The 25,240-nt window shown below is 34.9% G+C and overlaps 1 protein-coding gene across 1 annotated transcript in view; it reads left to right on the top strand.

Annotated features, from left to right (window-relative positions):
• RTTN (rotatin) overlaps positions 1-25,240 on the top strand; it is a 157,447-nt gene that overhangs the window by 86,707 nt on the left and 45,500 nt on the right. The window contains exons 33-36 of the mRNA XM_081263672.1: positions 10,797-10,983; positions 12,241-12,335; positions 19,968-20,061; positions 24,966-25,158. Of these exons, the coding sequence (XP_081119798.1) occupies positions 10,797-10,983; positions 12,241-12,335; positions 19,968-20,061; positions 24,966-25,158 (569 nt within the window). The remainder of the gene's footprint in view (positions 1-10,796; positions 10,984-12,240; positions 12,336-19,967; positions 20,062-24,965; positions 25,159-25,240) is intronic.

Genomic DNA, 25,240 nt, shown 5'->3' with positions numbered 1-25,240 from the left:
TAACACCTATTTACAGAACATTTGTATTGTATTAGATATTATAAATAAACTAGAGACAATTTAAAGCATATGACAGTATGTACATTTTGTTATGCAAATACTGTGCTATTTTCTGTAAGGAACTTGAGCATCTGCAGAGTGTGGTGTCCATGGGAATGCAAGAACCAATCTTCTGAGGATACAATGTTCCAGTACTAGTGAAATGGATATAATATAGCAAGGATCTCTTAAATTAGAATGTAGAAATTTCCTTATACTTGATCATATTTAAAAATTCTCCATAGTGTTAAGAATAATTCGAAAAATAATAGCTATAAGATATATACTAGGCACTCTTCTAGAAACATATAATATATGTATATATTAACATTGGACAAACTATTATCCTCATTTTACTGGCTTAGAAGCTTTAGCACAGAGGGTTTATGTGGCTTGCCTAAAGTCACAAAGCTAGGCACTGGTACACCTTTGCTGCTTTGAGTACAGGCTTGTCTCTTCTTACCCATTTACTATTTTGCTTCTCAAATTTAACAATAATAAATAAATTTATTTATAGTTCAGTATATATTGATGTTAACATTTTTTTCCAAACTAGCACACAGTTGGGATTATAATTAATCTTTTTTTTTGATAATACTAGATTGATTTTTATATTTTATGTTCTGAATATCAAGTCATAAATAGTTGCCTGTTTCTTTATAGCCTGTGATTTGTAGATAATTCAGAGTACTCTCATTGTGGTGGTAAGATGTGGTCCTTATCCTTTTATTAAAAAAATATATTTATTTAGTTGTTGATAGACCTTTATTTTATTCATTTATATGCAGTGCTGATATTTGAACCCAGTGCCTCACACATGCCGGGCAAGTGTGCGCCACCCCTGAGCCATAGCCCTTGGTTCTTATCCTTAACTGCCCACATATCTTCATCCTGTCAGTGTGTTATTTATCATAGTGTTATTCAGTACTCCTCAGGGTACTGTACAAATCTAAGGTTTCTTTTTATATTTTCATTAGAACCTATGCTTACAGAGGTTACTGAATCAAACTGAGCTGCAGGACAGAGCTTGGCTAGGACTAAAGCATAACTGAGGTGGCCATCAGGGCAGATTGCATTTAACTCCAAGGAAGTTTACCTCTGGTCTTAGCCACCCGTTCACTCTGCCAGCTCTACATCCCAGGCCACCTTTCCACTGGTGCCATAATTTGCTTAACATTGCCTTCTGACAACGGTTGCTCTTCACAGTCTGTGTTGTCATAAAACCATAAGAGACAGTGAAAGGAATATACAGTGTAGTAGTTTAGGTGTCTGCATTTCAAAATTTTATTCTTTTTTGACCCAATTCCAAATCATCTCTACTTTCATCATTAAACTAGTGACAATTGTATATTGTAAGCTTGGTGATGTACTGGCAGTGAATTTATATTCTTGAAATATGTATAATCTAGTAAGAGCAGTTAAGATTTCTGGGTTATATTAGAGTCACGTGTAGAAATTCATAGTTTTCTATTACAAGATAAATGATAGTTTCTATTTGTCACTGAAGACACATTTGCTGCATTTCATTGGATTTGCCATCATTTTCTTATAAAAATTTGAAAAGCAATCAGAAATTCATGTGGAAAAATAAGAGACCCAGAATAGCTAAAGCAATTCTAAGCAGGAAGAGTGAAACAGGTGGTATAGTGATACCAGACCTTAAACTATAATACAGAGCAATAGTAACAAAAACAGCATGGTACTGGCACCAAAACAGGCTGATAGACCAATGGTACAGAATAGAGGACACAGAGACCAACCCACAAAATTACAACTACCTTATATTAGACAAAAGTGCCAAAAGCATGCACTGGAGAAAGGATAGCATCTTCAACAAATGGTGTTGGGAAAACTGGAAATCCATATACAACAAAATGAAATTGAATTCCTTTTTCTCACCATGCACAAAAGTTAACTCAAATGGATCAAGGCGCTAGGGATTAAACCAGAGACTCTGTGTCTAATAGCAGAAAAAATAGGCCCTAATCTCCATCACGTGGGGCTAGGCCCCTACTTCCTTAATAAGACGCCTATAGCACAAAAATTAAAACCAAGAATCAACAACTGGGATGGATTCAAGCTAAAAAGTTTTTTCTCAGCAAAAGAAATAATATGTGAGGTGAATAGGGAGCCTACATCCTGGGAACAAATTTTTACCCCTCACACATCAGATAGAGCTCTAACCTCCAGGGTATATAAAGAGGTCAACAAGATAAGCACCTAAAAAAAAAGCAAATAATCCAATCAATAAATGGGCCAAGGACCTGAACAGACACTTCTCAGAGGAGGATATATAATCAATCAACAAATACAGGAAAAAACGCTCATCATCTCTAGCAATCAGAGAAATGTAAATTAAAACTACTCTAAGATACCATCTCACTCCAGTAAGAGTGGCAGCCATGATGAAGACAGACAACAAGTCCTGGCAAGGATGTGGGGAAAAAGGCACACTCATATACTGCTGGTAGGACTGCAAATTGGTGTAGCCAATTTGGAAAGCAGTATGGAGATTCCTTGGAAAACTGGGAATGGAACCACCATTTGATCCAGCTATTCCTCTTCTTGTACTATACCCAAAGGACCTAAAAACAGCATATTACAGGGACATAGCCACCACAATTCACAATAGCTAAACTGTGGAGCCAACCTAGATGTCCTTCAGTGGATGAATGGATAAAAAAAAATGTGGCATTTATACACAATGGAATATTACTTAGCAATAAAAAAGAATAAGATCTTGGCATTTGCAGGGAAATGGATGGCATTAGAGAAGATTATGCTAAGTGAAGTTAGCCAATCTCAAAAAAACAAATGCCGAATTTCTTCTCTGATATAAGGGAAGTGACTCAAAATGGGGTTGGGAGGAAGAGCAAGGGAGAAAGATTACCTCTAGATTGGGAATAGGGGTGGGAGGGAAAGGGAGGGAGAAGGGGAATAGCATGGATGGTGAAAGGAGACCCTCATCATTATACAAAATACATGTATGAAGATGTGCATTTGGTGTCAACATACCTTATCAGAGATGTGATAAAAATGGTATATTAAGAATTGTAATGCAAAAATAAATTAAAAAAACTAAAAATTAAAAAAAGAATGAAGGGGATCAATAAATGCAAAAAAAAAAAAAAATTGAAAATGGAACTTAAGCAAGCTGTAGAGTCCTTTGCCTTGACCAAATTGACTAAAATCTAAAAAGTTTGAGAGCTAGTCCCATGCCAACTGGAACTTCAGGAAATTTTGCTAGTCTTAAGCAAAATTAGAAAAATAAAGACAGTCTTATGTGCTTTTTAAAATGAACTCAGATTTTCTCTGTCTTTTAAAACTCTGTTTTTATTATCTTTTTATTTTATGTGTTCTCACTAAGCCCTGTAAATAGTTGGTAATCTAATACTAGTCCCTAATATCAAAAAATGTAGTGGTGTGCTTAAAATCCCAAGTGGAAAGAAATAGTTGCTTTCAAAAAGGGGAAAAATAGTCTTGAAATATATATGATGGAGTTGTGTAATCTCAGAGAATTTATAACCTTTCCAAGTTTTTAGAGTCAGAGAGAAGGAGCTATGTGGCCATCCAGTATGCTAAAATTAGAAGTCACTGGTAAAATTATGAATAATAACTTATTCAAAGAATTGTTTTATTGGTGTACCTTCCTCATTATCTCGGAGAACACAGCATGAAGTAGCATGTGGAGGAGCCATGTGAAGGATTTATTTTGTTTGAGGTAGCTGTTTGATTTTTAACAAATAAAACTTGTTCTGCTGTGTAATTTGTTGAGATGCTTGCAGTCTAAATTGATGACTTGGCCTTCTGGGGCAGCCTCGGCTTGAGCACCACCCAACCCTGCGCCCTGCCAGCATGAACTCCTATTTCACGTCAATGTCTGGAATTGTAATGCTTCTGAGTAATAATAAGACACATATCATTATGAATCATTTGGGTTTGCCTTTTATTGTTAGATGCTGGAAAGTTTAGAACCCTCAAATATAGCTCTTTCTGGTATATACTTTTTTTAAGCTTTATTTCTGTTTTCACTTTTTTTTTTTCAAATCACCCACTTTCTTTTTTCTTTCAGCCTTGCTCCACTGCTCCACGTCTACCATTATTGCTAAAATTGACCTTTTCCTGTAATGGGGCTTAAATCTTCTGGAAAAAAGTAAAGATTAAATACAACAATTTTTTTTTGGTACCAGGGATTGAATCCAGGGGCACTTAACCACTGAGCCACATTGCCAGCCTTTAAAAAAAAAATTCTGTTTTGAGACAGGGTCTTGCTAACTTGCTGACGCTGGCTTCAAATCTGTGATCCTCATGCCTCAGCCACCTGAGTCACTGGGATTACAGGTGTGTACCCCTATGCCTGACTTTGTTTTTTAATTTTAAAAAGTTTTTTTTTTTTTAAATAATTTTCCTAACCTCTCTCATCCATTTTAATCTTCCTCTCAGGAAGACACTAGCGATTAATGTTTTTGCCATTGAATTAGTTTCTTTTCCAAATATTAGCTTTATTCTCTTTCCTTATTTCTGACCATTTACTTTAATCTTCTTAAGTAGAATGTTTCTGAACATTAGGTCCATAGTTTATGTGGTGTGTGTGTGTGTGTGTGTGTGTGTGTGTGTCTGTCTGTCTGTCTGTCTGTCTGTCTGTCTCACACCCGGGATTGAGCTCAGGGCCTTGCACTTGTTAGATGAGTGTTCTACTACTAAGCTGCTAGATAGAAGCTCTATTTAAATTTTGTTTTGAGACTGAGTCTCACTAAGTTGCCCAGTCTGGCCTCAAACTTGAAAATCTCCTTCCTCAGCCTCTCAAGTAGCTGGGGTTGCAAGTGTGCACCACCACACCTGGCTTAATTTTTATATTTAAGAAAATGTTTCTCTCAGCTCCCACCATGGAGAAGACGATAGTTGTTCCGTTAGTCTTTGTTGATTTATCAAAGTATGTGAAGCATTCAACTTACCTTATTGGTCTTAAGTAAGTAAAGTCATGAATAGAATCTTAGTTTTGTAGTATAGTTTTCCATGGAAATAGAGACATACTAGAGGCAGAGTAGTCACAAGAGGAGGAGCAGATGAAGAGCTTATTTTCAGCACAGCTTCCCTCAGCACACAGTGGGCCCACACACCGGGCTCCTGCAGGGTGTGAGATCCTGATTCTAGGTCCATCAGTCCCTGGTGCATTACAGCTCTCTCACACTCAGGGCACTGCTTTTTAAGAAGGGTGTTTGTAAATACTGGGCTGGTTCTTGGGTCAAACTCGGCCTCTTCAAGGCTGAATTTCTCTTTCTGAAGGTGAGAAAACAGGGTCAGCTTACAAGTGATGCGGAACTGAATTGTGGCTCCCAGCTATCTGGTATTCTGTAAACTAGTAAACTAGTTTCCCACAGTCTGACTGGGAGTTAGTACTCCTGAATCTGAATGGTTCTGTTGCTGGGTTTAATTTGAAGAGCAACGTTACAAATCCCCACAATTTTAACAACCAGCTTTGGAGTCTATTGTAATAAATCTGTTGGTCTGTGCAGTTTGTTTGAGTTTATATCTATAAATATTTGTCAAATGCCTAAATGTTGGGGATTCACAGATTATCAGATTTAGTGCTCTGAGGTCTGTGACCTGCAAGGGAGGGAGGATAGACACATATCTAGGAAACATTATATAGTTTTTTACATAAGTAATATTAATTATTGGCAGCTTATGCATAATTTTTGTGATATTAAAAGTTTTTTTTTTCCAATTGAAAATAATTCCCTTTCTTCCCGGCCTATTACTTCCTTCACTCATTTACAGCAGTGTAAACTCAAGGGCACTCAGTTTGTTTCATTCATTATGATCTATTTCTGTCCATGTTTGGATGATCAGATTGTTCTAGTTTATGGAGGGAGAGTCTCTGGATAGACTATTGAATTCTTTAATTTCACATTTAAATTTGAAATTAATTTTAGGCACTTAAGTTACAATGGGTTATTGGTTCAAATAAATGCATTTGTTCCTGCTTTTGTTTCTTTCCACAATTTGTAATTAAGACTTTGAATTGGCAGATTTGCTTTATTTAAAAAAAATCTTTATTGTGAAAAAATTATGTTTATAGAAAAGTTGCAGAAACAGTACAATTTTCATATACTTTTCACCCAGATCCCCCAAATGTTATTTTATCACATTTGCTTTAACTTTATCTACCTATCTTTTTTCTAAACTACTGGAGAATCATAGACAGAATACTTCATCTGGAATCTTGTCTAGATCATCAATATTTATAATCTTAGCATTTTTAAAGAGTACATACCATTTAGTTTTTGTAATACCTATAATATCCTATAATTAGATTTGTCTGTTTTCGAATGATTAGATTTAGGTTATGCATTTTTGGCAGAAAAACCACAGAAGTGATATATACTTCTCAGTGCATCATATCAGGAGAGATATCTTTTTTCCATTATTGGTAATGTTAAATTGATTTCATGGTTAAGATAAAGTCTGTTTTCTTCATTTTTTTCCTCCTTTTTTTTAAGAAGGTACTTTGAGACTGTAAATATGTTTCTAAACTTTAACTAGTTACAGCTTTCATTCAAAATTCTTGTCCAAGGCAATTATGACATAATGGTTGCCAAATGTTTTTCTAATTGTATTATACCTTTCTGCATTTATTATGTTCTACTGTAAGGAAGAATTAATTCCCTTTCTTCCTGACCTATTACTTCCTTCACTCATTTGAGCAGTGTAAACTCAAGGGCACTCAGTTTGTTTCATTCATTATGATCTATTTCTGTCCATGTTTGGATGATCAGATGGTTCTAGTTTATGGAGGGAGAGTCTCTGGATAGACTCTTGAATTCTTTTGGCATGTCTTTTTCGCCAGTTTTTAGTATTTCCTACTTTCTAGTACATAAAGGTGTGCTAGACTCTCCGAGCCCCATCGTAAAATGAGATATTTGCTCTTAGGGCTTTGATTTCTTTTTATAGATCAAACTGTCATCCCCCTACCTCCTGTTAATCAAGGGGCTATGAATTGACCAGTTCACACTCTGGTATTAACTGCTTTTATTGTCCCCTCCAGCTGCCTCTCTTACATCCCAAGTAGTTTTATATTTAAGGCTAAATACTGTATGCTGAAAGTGGACCAGTGCACTTTCTGATTTCCACAGTCAGCCATGCCTCCTGTCTCTTGGCCCCCATATTGTACATGTGGCTAGGTTGTTATCTGTTCGTTGGTCTCCTTTCTGACTTCTAATGCTAATCTTTGCTAGTTTTTTTTTTTTTTACTTTTGCTTAATGAAGACTGATTATGTTTGCATCTTTCCTGAATTTGTGTCAGTTGATTCTAAAAACTGAAGATCAGTAATTCATTGCAGAGCCATTTAGTCATTTGTAGTCACATTTCTTTATCTCTGCTTCCAGGACTGACCCATGTAATACTCAGAGGAAAATCCCCTGGTATTCATAAACATGTAATATGTACATATATACAAATAGTGTGTGTGTGATTTTAAAAATTAATTTAGGAGATTTTCTTTCCCTTGGAATTTCTGTTATTTTTTCTTGCATTGTGAGTCCCTATCATATCTCAGGTTTTACTTAACTCTTAATCATCTTTTCCCTTCATTTAGAGCCCCTTTTCTTAGTAATTTTCCTCAAAATGATCATACATGCTGTCTAGTAACAAGCATGTTAGAGTTAAGCTGTATGAAATCTTGCAGAATTAAAAATGCCTTTAAACTGTACTGAATTGATGATGTGGCTGGTCAGCAGACACTAGGTGGAGAGGCCCAGCTCCTGCACGTCTCCCCGCTGTCTTCTGGTGTCCAGTGCTGTTGGCGAGAAGTCAGTTCCAGGACAGTTCTTTTTTCTTCTTTGTGGCTAATCTTTTATTTGGCATCCTCTCTTTCTTCATGGTATTCCAGAGTTTTATGATTATGTGTTGTTTTTTCATTTCTCTTGACAGTAATTTATGCTTCTTAATTTTAAGTCTTAGGTTTTCCATATCATTTTGACATTTTTTTCATATTTCTTTAAAAATGATTTTCCCCTTTCTTATGCCCCACTACCCCCTTTCTGGAAATCTTACGAATCCCATATTAGGTCTCCTGAGCTGATTTTCTCTTTCTCCTTGTCTTGTACCGTTCTCTTAGTCATTTTTGCACTGCTTTCTGGGATGTGAATTCTTTTTTACACAGCTGAATTAGTTTAGATTTTATTTTACATCTGTTATTATGGCTTCTTTTCCTATCTTTGTTTTCTCAATCTGTTTTTTTTTTCTCTTTTATATTAGGAAGAAAGAACAAGAGAAAAATGAATTTTTAAAATTTATTAATTGAGAGATAAATATATTTGGGGTAATTAGATTTCCACTGGTAATTTTACAGTTTGGTGAATAACAAGAATTCTCATAGTGTATTTCCTGTAGTACTTCTCACTTATTTTGAAAATGCTTACAACACAAAAAGGTTGGGTTTCAGAAGATAGTGGGTTTTTGTAACTCGTGCCTTCCCTCAGCAGATGGAAGAGCTGTTCAGGAGCTACAAATACTCAGGTGTTGTCTGCTTTTAAGATTTACGTGGTTGGTGCACTCCTTTACCTATTTTGATTAACCCTTTGTGAATTTAGGGCTATGGTGTAACTGGTACAGGATGCAATGATGTATATACTATTTTGCAAACTAAATTTTTTTTGTGGGGGCGTATTGGGGATTGAACTCAGGGGTACTTAACCACTGAGCTACATCCCCAGCCCTTCTCGTATTTTATTTAGAGATAGGATCTCACTGAGGTGCTTAGTGCCTCGCTTTTCTGAGGCTGGCTTTGAACTCATGATTCTTCTGCCTCAGCCTTCTTAGTTGCTGGGATTATAGGTGTGTGCCACTGCGCCCAGCAACAAAACTAAATTTTGAATACTTTTATGTAGTGTGTATAACAACTCAAAATTATTCTGGTCATCATATAATGTATTTAGAAAAATATAGTTTTTGTTCCACTTTATTTAAAAATTTTATTTTGTTTATTGAGTTTTTTTTAAGGTAGTTGTGCTTAAGCTCTGGTGAGTTAGTTTTATTATGTCCCCTCTCCCACCCATTGGGGGTTAAACTCGGGGCCTTGAACTTGTTAACTAAGTGCTCTATCAGTGAGATACACCCCTAGCCCAACCTAGCTAGACTGTAATTCTCATCTTGGCTATTAATTCATTCCTTGAATTATTGTAATGAAGGTTCTAATTGGTGATTTTAAGAAGCTATTGCATGTCTTCTGTGTGACATATTTTATACATTTAAGAATAACTCACTTAAAGGGTAGAACATTTTGAAACTATGTATGTCAAGGTTGGCTGTAAGGTTGTGGATGAATACTTTACCCTAGAAAATTAAGGTAATGTGTGAGAGGACACTTTTTTGGTAACATAGGCCTTGGTTAATAATGAGAGTTTCCTGACTCTCTATATATTCTCCTGCTTTATCTGCTTCTTCTAGACCTCTAAATTTATATGAACACTATCATGTGCTAACTGTTCATTAGTGTTACTTCTTTTCTCTCTTCGTTTTGCAGTGCTGGGGATAGAACCCAGTTCTTGTACATGCCAGGCAAGCATTCTACCACTGAGCTATAACCAAAGCGCTGTTAGTCTTACTTCTCATTTAAATTGCTCTATTTGTAGAGAATAAACTCAGTGATGAATTTATTTATTACAGTTAACAATAACAACTCCATAATCATAAAAGGTATTCAATATTGAGAAGGTTAATTGTAATGATAATACTTCAACAAGAAATGTTAGAGGAAATTGTTAACATTGTTAGTGTTGCTATGCCTATAACTGGTGAGTTACAATGTTTCTGAATAGTATTGATACCCTCTCCCCTGTTGTTAGGAGAGGTGTGAGAAGACACATATAAATATGTCTTATGGTTAAGGGTAAACTTTGAGTGTGTTTTGACCATATTTTCCTTCTTGTTGGCATTTAGATTTCTATTTTTCCCTTTCTCCCAGGGTATATTTTAAAAAAATCTTAACTTTAACATTTTCCAGAAAATAGAAATATTTTTAAACTAGTGATGGTGGTATTGTCAACTTTAAACCAATCCTCTAAGATTGATTTTTATCACTGGATATTGTAGGAAAATTTAGTGAGTAGCAGTGCAAAAGCTATTGGAACAAAAGTTCAAAGAGATAAAATTGTGTAACAGTGGATTCTTTTCAGGTGGCAGGTGTGTATACGTGTGTGTACGCGTGCACGTGCATGGGTGTGTGTGTGTGTGTGTGCATCATTGTGTGTTTTTTCCTCATGTGGGTTTATTCAGTGGAAAGTAATATGGCAAGCAGATTTTAACATAGATATTGATGAATTTTTAAATTTTATCTTATTTGTTTGATAGATACAAAAATGTTTTTGAACATAATTATTTGGACTGCATTATTTTGGATATTTTAATAATTTTTTTATTATTGTCTGTAAGTTAAAAAGTACTACTTTTATTGTGTTTGTTGCTTAAGTATGTAATTACCTGGGTAAAGCTTTCCAGAGACGCATTTTGAATGATGTGGCTTGTCAAGAGATACAGTAGATGAACCTGCTGTCTTCAGAAGGGGGCGTAGGCAGTGCAGACTACAGTGTTAGGAAATGCTCTCTTTCCTCTAGGTTCGGCTGCAGTGATCATGGAAAGGGTGTGGTAGCATTTGGTAGCACCCATTTGTTTCAAGCAGAGACAGTAGATCTTTTTGAAGAAACTGTGCGAAAAGTTAGTGTCTTTCTCTTCTTTTCTCCCTCTCTTCCTACAGGGCCCTTGTGTTCATGATGAGGACTCTGGCCTGTCACTCATAGGAAAACCTGCCCTTCAGGCTCTTTTATATCACTGCCATTTTTATGAACATTTGAATCAGATGGTGAAACACTCTTACCTAGGACTGTATAGGTTTGATTTGAACTCTTCTGCTTTTGTAATTTCAGAAGGCAGAGATTCAAATGGTAAGTAGAATATCTTTATGTTTTACTTTTACAAAATGTAACTTTTTAAAAAGATGTTCAAACCACGTGTGTTTGTTAAAAATCACTTGGAAAAATAATAAAAACTACATGGAAGATATTTAATTTAAATGGAAGATAACCTTATATTCTATATATTCCCTTATATTATACATTATCATCTCCAGTCCTAATACCCAGAGGATACCCTTGTAATGTTGGAATACATTTTTTCCAGTCTTCTTTCTCTGTGTAGCTTCTGTCTGTTTTACATAATCATGTTCAGGTTTTTTGTGCATTTTTGTATTCCCTTCTTTCACTAAACATTGCTTAAGAATTTTTCTGTTATGAATTCTTCATGGAAGCCATTTTTGATACCTCACTGTTTCACAAGTTTGTTTCATGCTTTTCAGTAAACTTTTTTGGAACAATCATTCCTTGGCAGATTATGATCCTTTTACCCTTCTTGTGAATGACATCTTTTCCTACTAAACTTTTAAATTTGTTTTGCTAATGGTTTGAAAAAGCTGTTTATTTTTGGTATATTACTCATTTATCAAAATATATTGCTGAAATATTTTTGGTTCTTTATGTAGATGCTCTTGGATTTTCTAATAGGTATTAGAACATACAAATAATTGTATCTCATAAAAACAAATAGTTTAATAAAATTGCCTTGTATTTTTAAGTTACACTTACAGAGAAAATTTCCCCAAAGTTAACATTAGTATTTACTTCCTACTTCATGTGTATTTGTGAATATAAGTAATATTTGTTTACATGCATGTATATAAGTGTTTTTTTTTCTGCACCATTTAAAAGTAGGTTGCAGACATGAAGTTTTTTTATTCCCAAATACTTAATTGTGAATTTATAGTTCACTTTCCTGTTCACTTCCTAGAGGAATCTAGAAGAAAGTAGATATTTGATAAAGTTTTTGAACATTCTGAATAAATGTTCCTATTAGGAAAGTGACTTGTTTAGATTTTTCCAGATCTTTGTTACTCAGATCATGGCTCTTGAACCAAGTGTCTTGTAACCTGTGAACTGTTAGAAATGCACATGCGTAGCCTCCATGCTGGCTTAGGGCGTTAGACTTTCTGGGACTAGGATTCAGGAAACTGCTTTAACAAGCTCATGATGATTCTTAAAAGCCTTTCTCTGTAGACCTTGGTTGGTTTCCAGAGATGAGTATTTTTCCTATTAATTATTGCAGTACCTAGGAGAGTGTCCATGTTAACAACTTTCTTGTTGTCACAGGTTTGGATGACTCATTTTATAAGTTTTGGAGGGCTCCATCAAGAATGTCCAGTCAAGATCATGATCCAAGTTCTCTCTCCACCACAGAAACAATGGTACTTGCAAAGAATGTATGAGTACTTACTTAGTTTTAATCTCTGAAAAATAATGATGAGATAAGAACAGATATAGACTATAAGGTTATGGATATAGTAGATATGAGTTTTTATGAAGTGTTCTCTGTGCAGAATTCTGCTTTTTTTTTTTTTAACTTAGATTATTGCTTTTAACCTATCACCAGTCATACATGGTAGATTCTTTTGTGCTTTCTATATAAGCAGGTCACTCAGAAGTTAAGTAACTCTGTGATCAATTGTGCCAAAAGTAGCAGAGTTAGAACTTCAAGTTAGGTTTGCTTGCTTCCAATTATAGTTGCACTAATATCCTTTTAGTTGAGAGTTTTTTATTCCTCTTTTCCACCTTTTTTCATAGAATCAATAGCATAAAAACTGAAAATGTTTAGCTTTAATAATAGAAGAAAAAAGCCTCTATGTGATTAAAAATAATTATCCTGAAACCTCACTTAAAGGCAAAGCATCATGATAAAGTTTACCCATTCAAATAATTCCAGTGTGGTATGAATGATTTAAAATACATTCCTAAAACTCGAATCACATAGAAACTTCTCTAGATTATCTGAACTACCTGAAATGTATGTAAGCTAGCTTACCACCTGTCTGCCCTCAGCTTTTATTCATGCTTGAGTTGCTCTGTGCCTAATGATTCACACTAGCTTTCTCTTTGTTACAGGGGTACATAATCATTCTTCTCAATGGAAAAACATGTTTAATTTTAAAGTGTTTAGATAGTGACTGTGTTACAGAATCTATTAGGAAGGCAAAGGTTTTGAACCTTTTCAGGAGTAAAAACTTTTATGAAAATAATAAATAATTATATAGACAGTAATAAAATTTGCCTTCTACAATCTCCCAAACATGGATACTTTTTGCTACAATTTTAAGAATTTTTTTTTCTTTTTTTCCTAGGAAAAGAGTTTGCTTAGTTCTATATTGGGTTTGTATATAGAAAAGTGGGATAATTGCCCTCCTTCCACTAGAGGTCATGCTTCCCTTTCCAGATCAGGGCTAGTGTATAGCTTTGTTTCAGCAGGAGAAACAGGATGGTGAAATGCCACAGTGAGTTCTGTTAATTGGTTATTTAGTTCACAGAAGGGCAGCATCAATTTATGCTTAAAAGTAAATCATCTCAGGTTGTTCTGCTAAAAGGACTATAGAATAACTTCAGAAATATTGTACATTCGTCAGTTCTTTCCTTATTGTGGGTACTGAGTAAATAGTAATTTCTCTAATTAACTTTGAATTATCATGGCTAATCTGTAGACACCATTCAAGCTGTATTTTTTTCCATCTATACATGAAGACCTAAGAATGAAAAGCAAAATCAAATCAAACTTTTACATTTCTCTATTTTATATCAATATATACATTTTTACATGTTAGAATGCTATATTTTCTGAGAATAATTTTGGAACTGTTTATTAAAAATCATTATTAAAACAGAAGTACCGGGCTGGGGATGTGGCTCAAGCGGTAGCACGCTCGCCTGGCGTGTGCAGGGCGCTTGGTTCGATCCTCAACACCACATAAAAATAAAATGAAGATATTGTGTCCACTTAAAACTAAAAAATAAATATTAATAAAAGAAATTAAAAAAGTAAAACAGAAGTACCTCTGTGCTAGTCAACTTTCTGTTGGTCCACAAAATGCCTTAGACAATCCATTGAAAGGGAGGAAAGGTTTATTTTGGCTCATGGTGTCCCGGGGTTTCAGCCTCTTGCTCTGTTGCTCTGAGCCTGTGTTGGCATAGTAGATTCTGACAGGGGCATGAGGTGGAGGAGGCCCCGTTACCTCATGGCAGCCAGCAAGGAAAGAGAACAGGAGGAAGGGGCTGAGGCCCCAGAATCTGCTTCAAGGGCAGGCTCACCAGATATCTAACTTCCTCCCCTGGCCACCTCTGAGGGTTCCAGCCCCTGCCCCCCAATAACACTGTATCCTGAGCACCAGGCCTTCGACACATGGGCCTTTTGGGCACAAAGTTCACAGTGCAACAACGTCTATTCATGTAAAGGTCTTTAACTTCTTTGTGTGTGTGTATGTGTGTGGGGGTTACATAGACTTTGAAAAATTTATACCATTGAAATATTTTAATTTTTAAAAAATTTTAATATATAGTTCTATGTAGCATATAAATTTTTTTTCCCTGAGAGACTGATATTTTGTTAGAATTTTTCAGTCAACTCTTTTCCATTTTTTTTTTTTTAATTTGTAGACAGAGACTTTGGAATTGGTGGATTTTTTTCACAAAAATAGTCTTGTTACCCTAATTCTACTATTTGTCATCTTTTCCTTATCATGCCTCATATGAAGTATATTATTGTCCCAGAAGGAGAACAATCTGGAGAGTTTATTATACCAGAGCAATTATATTTGGGCCAAATAATATTTTCTCTAGTATAAGAGAAGGTCGAACTTTCAAATTGAGGTATAAGTTGAATGAGGGTAAATCTTGCCAATTTGCTTATCTGGTTATTCATATCTTTATTTTCTTTATCTCCTAGACTACAGAAATTGCAGTTTTTTTTTTTTTTTTTTTTTTTTTGGTTGGTTGGGTTTTCTAAGGAAAGCATAGTCTTTTTTGATGTGGGTCGTATTATACACTGTGCTCTTACTGGGTCATTATCCACTCTTTGCTGTTAATGCCACACTAGGGGTTTTAATAGTGTTTTCTAATGAATATTAGTTCATTTGGTTGGCACGCTTTGTGATCACTGGGACCTGTATGTTTTATTAACTGCAGATAGAGTAAGCTGGGTATCATCGTTACCTTCAGCGTGTTGTCCTTGTAAGTGCTTCCTCAGAAGTGGCCCCCCTCCAACTCAGGCATTTGATATTGTTTTTTTTTTTTTTTCCCCAAATCACATTTCTGTTCTCAAAGTACCCCAAATGGCTGTGTGTGTTTATGTCTAGTACCATACCAGTATGTAGCAACAGCTTGATGGCCAAAATTTGATCATTTCTGTTGCTTTTGAGCTGAGCAATGTGTGCATTTTTAAAAATCTGTTATATATCTTTGTGAAATATGTGGAGAACGAGTCTAAAGAATTGTTACCCTAATTCTACTACTGATTTTAGTTTATTTCATTTAAAGAGAATTTAACTCATTAATCTTTTTTGTCTAACTAAAAGTTAGTCTTACTCTTCTATTTTACAAAAGAGGAAATATTTGGCTTTAGCTGTTGGTCACCAAGGTGTACGCTACTCCAAAGCCAGATGTGTGGGATGCCATAGTAGATATTGGTGCGTGATGCTATAATAGATATTGGAATCAAGGTGCAGTGCAGTTACCCTGGACGGATGATGAAATAGAAAGTGATTTTACCTAGTAAGTAGCAACTGAAATGGTCTCTAAAGGACTAACCTCTTCTTCCCTCTTAAATGTATGCATATATTTGTAAGAGGCTGAAAAATGCAAAGGTATCTTAGGATTGAACCCACTTAGTTAAACATCTAGTTGAGAGCATAAAGGGTAATTAGAAAATAACTGGATACTAACTCTTTTATATTGAAAGTATTAGACTTTCAGAATATGCATGGGATTGTTTGGTGTAGAGTATGTGGGTGGGTAAGTCTGAAGATTGATTACCAGAGTAACCATATAGCAGTTAGTCAAGAAAGTTGAGTCAACTTTGGATTTGAAGATATAATAGCAATTAAGGTAAAGATATAGGGGCTGGGATTGCAGCTCAGTGGTAGAGTGCTTGCCTCGCATGTGTGAGGCACTGGGTTCGATCCTCAAAACCACAAAAAGTAAAACAAAGGTATTGTCTCCATCTACAACTAAAAAAAAAAAAAAAAAAAAAAGAAAGGTGTTTCAGTAAAATGAAATGGCATGAAACATTACAATTCAAATTAGAAAAGTAATGTATTGACATTTGTTTAGGAGTTAGTTAAAAAATGTTTCATAGAATGAAGAAGAGTAGACCAAGAACAATTTAAGCAGGGATGGATCCAAGAGGCATTTTGAAGAAAAGTAGTTTTGACATAGGCATCAGTGATTTGGCGTGTGTGTATCTCCAATAAAGTGACCAGAGGAAAACTTGAGAAGGCAATGTGTCCCATAGTGGAGCTAGTGGAGAGGAATAAAAGGAATAGTATGCTTTGTTAAATAAATTTCAACTTCCCGTGGATTACCAGAGACTAAAACTCTTGTTTTCTAGTTCCTGAGTATGTTAATGTAGATCACTGGGGTACAGTACAATGAAAAAGAACAAGCTTTTTTTTTTTCTTTTGGGTTTTTTTGGTATAAAAATTTAATATTAAGTCTATTAATGAAACTTAAATATTGATGGCTACTGATACATATACATTATTTTTTCCCAATGAAATAATATTTAGAATATAACGTTAGAATGACTATAATAGGTAAAAATAGAATATTCATCCTGTTCTATTTCCATAACATTATTTTATAAAAAATTACTCTTAAAAAATGTTATTAGAGCAAATGAGATTTATGTTTCTCTCTCTTTTTTTTTATAATGATTTAAAACAGACTAAAGTATTTTGAACAAAATTTCAGTGATTTTATTGAGCAGGTAACTACAACTGAGAAATACATTTGGATCTTTTTTTATATTTGTGCTAAAATTATATTTTGGTAATGGCTTGATCATTTTATATAATAGTAAACTTCTATGTATAGAAAGAGTCAACTTTCTCACATTTTAAAGCTCAGATTACTAAAATTTCTAGTTTGCCATGGGCTATTTTACCTGTATTAAATGCTGTGAGTGGATTAAATTGTTAGATCCACACCATTTGTTGGTGGAACCCTTTTTACACATGAAGAAATAGCTTCAGAGAGTTTAAGTATTTGACCACAAGGCTTAAAAGAGAAGGGAACGAGATAAGCACTGGAAAATTTGCTCTCCCTCTAAAGGCAGCACAGCACAGGGGCTGTGGCTGCTGTGGTATCCAGGTCTGCAGTAAGTGGTCTTCTAGTTGACATCAGGAAGCTCATATCATTCCCTGCTGTTTCTTTCAATTGTGCTTTTCTGAGCTTTCTTTCTTTTTTTTTTTAATAGACTATACACAATCCATTGAAGGATGAATCTATTTCAGTTGAGCTGATTTAAATTTCTTGTTACAAATTAGAATTGATGATTACAAATTGGAAAGCAGGAGGAAGAAAGCCTTTGTGCTCTTAAAATCTGTTCATAAAATGGGCCATAGATTCGTATAGAAACTTTAAGTTCTACTCTTTTGCTATGTTTTTTAAAAATGCTACTAGTAGATTTGTTAGTCATCTTATATCTGAAAGTTTATACTCCTCGATCAGCATCTCCCTATTTTCCCAGCCCTAGCTCCTGGCAACCATATTTTGATTAATTTGAAGCAGTTTTAGGACAGTGGCTTTAAGTACCATCAGTGCTATCGCTTCTGACTAGCTCTTACTGCTTTCTCTGACATCAGTAAGGAAATAAGGCTACAAGTGTATAGACTTCAAAGAAAACTGCTTTACTCATCAAGGGCATATAAATTGAAAACCTTAGGCTATGTCCTATGACAGATGGACAAAGTTATAATTTTACACTGAAACCATTTTAGTGAGTCTAGAAAGTGATGGTTACAAAAATTAGATAGACTGACTGGGACAAGAGGACAACCCTAAGCCCCCCACTTGGGGCTTCCTACTTAAAATGGGTTAGAGAGCAGAGAGAATGAGAATTCTGTTTATGAAGAAGGAAGGGGAGTTTACAAACCTCAGTGTGCTCCAGCCCAAGTACTTTCTTGTCATACATATGATGCTGAACTGAGGATCCAAACTGATGATCTGAGCTGGGCAAATCCCTTAACTTCGTAGTCCTCGTCTCTAAGGAAGGATGAAACTGCACCTTCAGTAGTTAATGTGTGACTACCAAGGCTCCAAGTGAAAGTAACAGATTTGCATACCGAGCTAATTATCAAATATAATCAAATTAATATTGGTGATTATTTCCAAACAAGCACAAATTTGAGCATAGCAATTCAGCTTAAGACTTTTTTGTTTTTACTTATTAAAGTAGTAATATGGTAATATAAATTTCAAAAAGGATAGTAGAAATATAGATAACCCCAAATCAACTAATAATGTATTACCATATAAAGAAGTCCTTGTGTGTTTCTCACGACATGGAGTAAGTTATAATATTGGTACTTTTTGAGAGCATCATTTCTAAATTGTTGTCTTTTTCCTGGGCTTTATTGAGGAAATTTATGACGTTTATTAATGCCTCACCTTTGATCACAAGTGACTCCTTTGTGTTCTTCATATGAGCCAGATATTTAGTGAGCTCTTATAAACTTTGCTTTCTTACCCGGAATGCTAAAACTACAAACCAGTTCCCTGCCTCTGTTTGTATCAGTAATGATAAGGGCTTCTTGAGTTGGCTCTTGAAAGAATGTTCAGTGGAATGATAAAAGGGTTCCACCATCATTTGTCCCCTTACCTTTCTCACATAGCCAAAGGAGTTTGTGATAGGAGCCAGATAGATTAACCCATAGTCTATGATATCAGTATTTGTGTTTGTTTTCTTCCCAGAACTGAAAACTTATCTTAATGTCTGTTAACAGGAACATTTTTTACACACCTCTCATTCCAACCTGAGCAAATACATTTTTTTAAATGAACAAAATTTTTTCCCTATTATTTGAATCTAATATAAAATATGAGACTTAATGCCTGTTTATGAGTGATTTATTTAGACTGAACTAAGTAGCCTTAGGTTTTGCTTTCATTGATCATAGTAACCCTAAGGTACAACACTTTAAGTGTTAGGTCTATACACAATCAACATATGAATGTTACACACCACATAGTACCTGAGTCTGCACTAGCATTGATTTATAAGTTCTGTTGATACCAGTTGCCCTGTGCTTGCACTATCCCAGAGACTTCCTTGGTGTGAGCACCTCACGCCCTCTTCCAGAGAAGAAATCAATGGTAAGAAAGACAGTTATCTGACCTTGCTGGATATGATGTTTTTATGTAGGAGGTGCCAAACACATCAACCTGGGTGCTTTTAGTTGTAGGAGGCTACACAGTCTGCTCATCTCCAAGCCTTTGGGGTGAAACTGCATTTGCTTTCCTTAGCATTTGCTGTTTAAAATTTTAAAACATGCTGTATTCTGAAGCACAGTATCAAAATGTTGAATTCTTAATTCTTTTTCTGGTATGAAACAAGGTAAAGAAAAATCTTTTAATACTTCTGCTAATTTTTATATGCATTATTAAAGTAGTATGCTATTCAAAACATTAAAAAACACTTATTATAAATCCAGAAGTGCAAAATATCTCAAGAATCTAAAGAATTTTAGGTAAAATAGTTTATTTTAGCCTTAGCCTTTCAACATTTGGGCAATGAGGAAGTAGACTTAGGAAACTTAGCTTTATATCAAAACTGCTTCTTTGAGTTACTGATTTATGTCAACTATAACAGTTCTTATAAGTAGTTGAAAAAGCTGTTAAAAAACCTGCTATGTCTGTCAAGATATGGAACATTCTCTAGTTGAGCCAACTGTTATGATTCTGTTCCAAACCTTCCTGCCTAAGGTTGTCTTGTGTTCATGCTGCATGTGTTTCCTTTTCTAAGCTATGTTAGTAAGATATTCTTCCTTTCTCACCCATAGGTGGCAGCCTCAGTGGGCAGTGCTGAAATCCAGCCACTTGTGCAGTCAATGGTGCTACTGCCTGAAGCTTCACGTGACCAGCCGATGGCTCAAGGTATCCTTCTAGAAAGACATTCTGCTTTCAAAAAGAAAAATGATAAGTTGATCTAGGCATATATTTTTAAAGAACAAAATGTTAATGGAATAAGTCACAGAATATGATGGAATAAATATTTCAGAAATTAATAAAACAAGTGCTCTTAACTAGTAAGTAAGAGTTTGGCTATCATATAAATAATCTGATTGTAATAAGGTTCCTTATTGGTTAAGTATAGATATTTAGTATTTGAGTTCAGAAACCAGTGAATTTTAGTTAATTCTTTTTTGTTTTTTTAGCTACCTTTTTTGGGAAAACACTTTACCGTAGTTGTCTACTTGAAAGTAAAGAGATTCTAATCATAAATATTTTCTAAGGCAGTGCTTCCATTTGAAACAAAGAAAATCTGTTAGAGATACATGATGAACAACCTGGGATTTACTTTACTCATGGCAATATATTAATTTTATTACTTTCAATTCTGTTTTGCTTTAAATTTTATTTTGAAGACTACAGTGTAGCTTTTGTTAATTTTCTAGAAGTATATTAACTTTATTCAGTAAGTTTATATTCCTGACCTAAAAGGAATATGGATTCTAAAATGAGAATAAGTTTAAACACTGAAGTATAGCATATATACAGAAAATCCTTTTAGAAATACTTGCTTAATTAAAACTTTGCGTATTCATTTCAGTGTTTGTTCCAGTAATTTCCTAGTATGTCATTTTTATTTTTAGTAATTCATGTTAACAGAATATGAAAGTGTTTAATTTAGAAAATGTTCATTTGATTTTCTGTATAATTTGATTTTTTGGAAATCTTTAGAGAATTAATAATAAGGCTAATTTGAACAGCAAAAGAGTTTAGTAAAATAGCATGACATAAAATGAAAATAAAATTTAATAAATTTAATATATGCACATAAACAATTAAAAAGGGTAATGTTATGGAAAACCACAGTTAACAATAGCAAAAAGAAGATGAAATAATAGGAATAAACTTAATGAGAAATATGGAAAACAAACAGAAAAGTAAATGTAAGCAAATGGAAAGACTTTCTTTATTTTCAGGTGCGATGATCCAACATCAGAAAGATATCAGTTCTTCCTAAATTAATCTCTGTGTTTAATATTGTCCTAATAAAAATATCAACAGACTTTTTTAGGGTGAACAAAATTTTATTCATGTGGAAAAATGAGGATTCAGAAGTAGCCAGGAAAATATTCAAAAAGGGGAATACCCCTTCTGAACATTAAATCAGACTAAGAAGAATACTTAAATCAGTATTTATGTTACTACCACATGAAAAATAAATAGAATTGAAAATATATCCTAGGTGGTTCAATTTTCATCCTAAATCTATGGATGGCACATGGATCTCTTGACAGAGAGGCGGGAAGCTGTGTAGCTAGTTGCAATGAGACAGAAAAGGTCTATGTACTTAGGTCAACATGAGAAACACCTGGGTCCTCAAATCAAAATCATGGGCATACCAGAAGTAAACATACAAGATTCCTCATAAACTCAGCATAGGGAAAGATTATCCAATTATGCCTCAAAATCCAGATAGAATGAGAAAAGACGGACAAATTTTACTGTAATTAAAAATAAGTTTTGCAGGGCAGAAAATGCCAAAATCAAAGTCAAAAGATAAATCAGCAAAACTATTTGCAACATTACTCATAGATGGAGATATTTGAACATGTAACATAAAGCGTTCTTAACATTTGAGGAGGAAACGAACCCTAAGCCTCCTGTGAAAGCAAGTAGAAGACGTGAGGAGGTAATTCACAAAACACATAAAAATAACTTAACCTTGGTTAATACTAATTTATACCCCACTGAGATCCAACAATTATAAAGCATTCGCAGTGGATTCTGTTGGCAAGACTGTGGAAAATGGGCACTCTTATACTTTGATGGAGGAGATGCACTGGGCATAATATTTCTGGAAGCAAATGTGGTAGTATCTAATAACTGTGCATGTGGATTTACATTATGTAAATTATAGGTAGGAATTCCCTTTGGCTCCTCACCAACAATGAAAGTACAAATGCATGTTGTTATTTCATGCATTGTTGTGTGGAAGGAAAAATAATGGAAACAACCTGAATTCCCATCACTGGGAGAGTGGCTTTTAAATAAACATCTACCCAATGAAGAACTAACTATACAGCTATTAAGAAGAACAAGGATTATGTCTTCAAAATAATATGTAGTGATTTTTCAAGAAATATTAAGTCAAGAAGGCACACTGCAAAAGAGTGTAATAATTTTCTATTGTTTGTGTAAGAGAAAAAATTTTAAAATTCATTTATCTCCTCATTTATGCAAAAAGATATAAATATAGAATTAACAGGAAACTAAGGAGCTTAGTTATGAGGGTGGATGGCAGTTAGGCAGGAAATGCCAGCATATGGGAACAGGGTTGAAGAGCTAGAAGTGGAGATAGTGGCTTTTCTCTGCATATGCCTTCTTGTGTAGCTTGACTTTCATAACAGTGAATATTTCATTTGATGTGAAGAAAAATAAAATAAAAAATGGGGAAATAACATGGAACTCAAACAAATTAGTCTAGCTACATTCCACATGAATAACAATTGAAGTGAGTCAGAAACTAGCCCAAGTTAACTCCTTTTTTTTTGTATTGGAGATTGAACTCAGGAGCACGTGGCCACTGAGCCTCATCCCCAGCCTTATTTTGTATTTTATTTAGAGACAGGGTCTCACTGAGTTTCTTAGTGCCTTGTCATTGCTGAGGCTAGCTTTGAACTCAAGGTCCTCCTGTCTCAGCCTCCTAAGCTGCTGGGATTACAAGCATGCACCACTGCATCTGGCCAAAGTTAACTCTTGAGCATATTTAAGGCTCTTGTTCTAAGTCTAACACTGAAGAGAACTGTAAGCAAGCATTGTGTTCTTTTTACTAGTTTTACTTTTTGCAGTAGTATGAGTTAACAGTTCTGAAACTACTTAATATGTGTCTAATGCTGGGTAGATAGGTAAATGTACTGTGAATGATGAAAGCCAGGTTTCTTCCTTTCATATAAATGAATTATAGTATGGGAGGGGGAAAGATATCCAATAGACCATACAGGGTTAGGTTAGATTTGGAGATTTCTGCATGAATTAGTGTTTTTAATTAAGAGGTAAAGAGGTGTGTGTACTTGTGTATGTGCACGAATGCATTCGTCTTACACACACACAGGCACATGTTTCCAACTCAGAAACAGTCACACACTAGAGCAGTATATGTACTTCAGGACCCAGATCTTTTCTTTGAATTCCATTTTCCCCTTCAAGGAATAAAGGCTTTTTGTGCTGGGAAAGAGCAATATGAACTTGGAGCATCTTACTGTGCTAGAAAATAAGATTCTCTAATGTTAATTTGGTAAATGGTAAAAGGATTTAGGAATGATATTGAAGGGGCCAATTCCTGGGATAATTTGAATATCAAAATAAATAACGTTAGGAGATTATAATACAGAATTAAGCATCCTTGAGTCATACTGACATGGATGAATGAGGGGAAGGGAATGTTCCTCCAGAGAGTACAAAGTAAACTAAAATTGTTAAAAAACAAACAAACGAACAATATGATAGGATTAGAAGAATCACTGTTTGACAATTGCTTTTGCACAAAGGGAAACATAATTTTACAAAGAAGAAATTTAGTAGACACTCCCTTAATCAAATGGTTAAAATTAAGGCCTCCAATAATGGGAGAAAATGAATTGTATTTCCCCTGATAAGTTCACTGAAAGTCTGTATTGTGAGGAAGCCGTAGGCATTCTGCACAAAACTGACTTGCATTCTTCACAAAGTGTCAGGGTCATGTAAGACTAAGCAAGATTGAAGGACTCTTCCAGTTTGGAAAGAAGATACCTAACAACTAAATTCAAAATAGTGTCCCAAATTAGGTCCAAAGAAGAAAAATATTTTTTATACAAATCTATAAAATGTATCAAACATTTGTGAAACAATTGCTAAAGTGGTTAGATAGGCCAGTGCATCAGGGTTAATTTCCTGGTTTTAAGACAATGTCCTTGTTTTTAGGAAGGAAGTTAATTTAGGATTAAAGAAGCATTATATTAGCAGTTCATAAAATGAGAGGTGGGTTGACAGGTACATAAATAAAATATGGCAAAATAATGTAACGGTTATAGGTTTTGGAGAATTCCTTGTACTTATGTTTTTCTGTAAGTCTGCATTTATTCAAGGTATAATGTTTTCTTTTAAAAAGAAATAAGCAGTGAAGGTAATCATGAAACGTGTTGAAGCAGATTAGTCTGCTAGGAAAGATCCACAATCCCAATATCTTCAAATCTAAAACCTGCAATCCCTCAAACCTGTTTTCTCAGTTTCTTCAGCTGTTAACTCAATTAATAGCTAAATTTGGCCACACCTAAATACATTTGGCTTTAAATGACCAGTGCTGATTGGAGGTTCTATTTACTCCTTTATTTACCCTGAAATATTTATATGGGATGTTATCTGAGATCCCCTTGGAGGTGTTAATGTGTACTACCTGTGCCTTACTGCTTCTGTAAAATCCAGAAGTATTTTGAATTTGGACCCTAGAAAGTTTTCAGAAAAAGGATTGAGGACCGTCTGTTGGTTCCGCAGTGTCTGAACATTTGGGGCACAGGGTCATGTTCTGTTGTTCCTGCCTTGGCTGTTCCGTGTTCTTAGAGAGCATCCACGTACACCTATGTACATACATGCACACACATGGAGGTAGAGAATGCAAGGAGCAGCCTGATTCCCCAGTCAAAGGGTTAAGATGAGTCCCAACAACTAGGAGAATTTGCCAACCATCTGTTTAATGATTTTTAGTACTTTTCCTTTGATTATAAGAACTTGGGAATATTATGTATAACCACAGATAAATTAAGTAATAATTTTGTGTTTATTTTCAATAATAGGTGAACACGAACCTACATCATCACGGCCTCCTCCTCATTCGCCCCTGTCTGCTCCACTACCCCAACAGTGTGTTTTTGTTACTGCGTCTCTTCTTTCAGCCATCTGCAGCCTCTTGGACAACCTCTTGGCGATTGCTCCAAGAGACACTGTGAATGCTTTTGGGAAAGCTCATCTCATAGAGCTTCTCTGTGGGTAAGAGATGAATGCTGTGAATTGATGTAGGGTATGCCTGAAATGATCTGAGACTTTGCGTGTGCTGGCAGCTCGGCTCCTT

The sequence above is a fragment of the Spermophilus citellus genome, assembly GCF_964194105.1.
Source record: "Spermophilus citellus genome assembly, chromosome: 12".
Lineage (NCBI taxonomy): Eukaryota > Metazoa > Chordata > Mammalia > Rodentia > Sciuridae > Spermophilus > Spermophilus citellus.
This window is presented reverse-complemented; position numbering and strand designations above follow the sequence as displayed.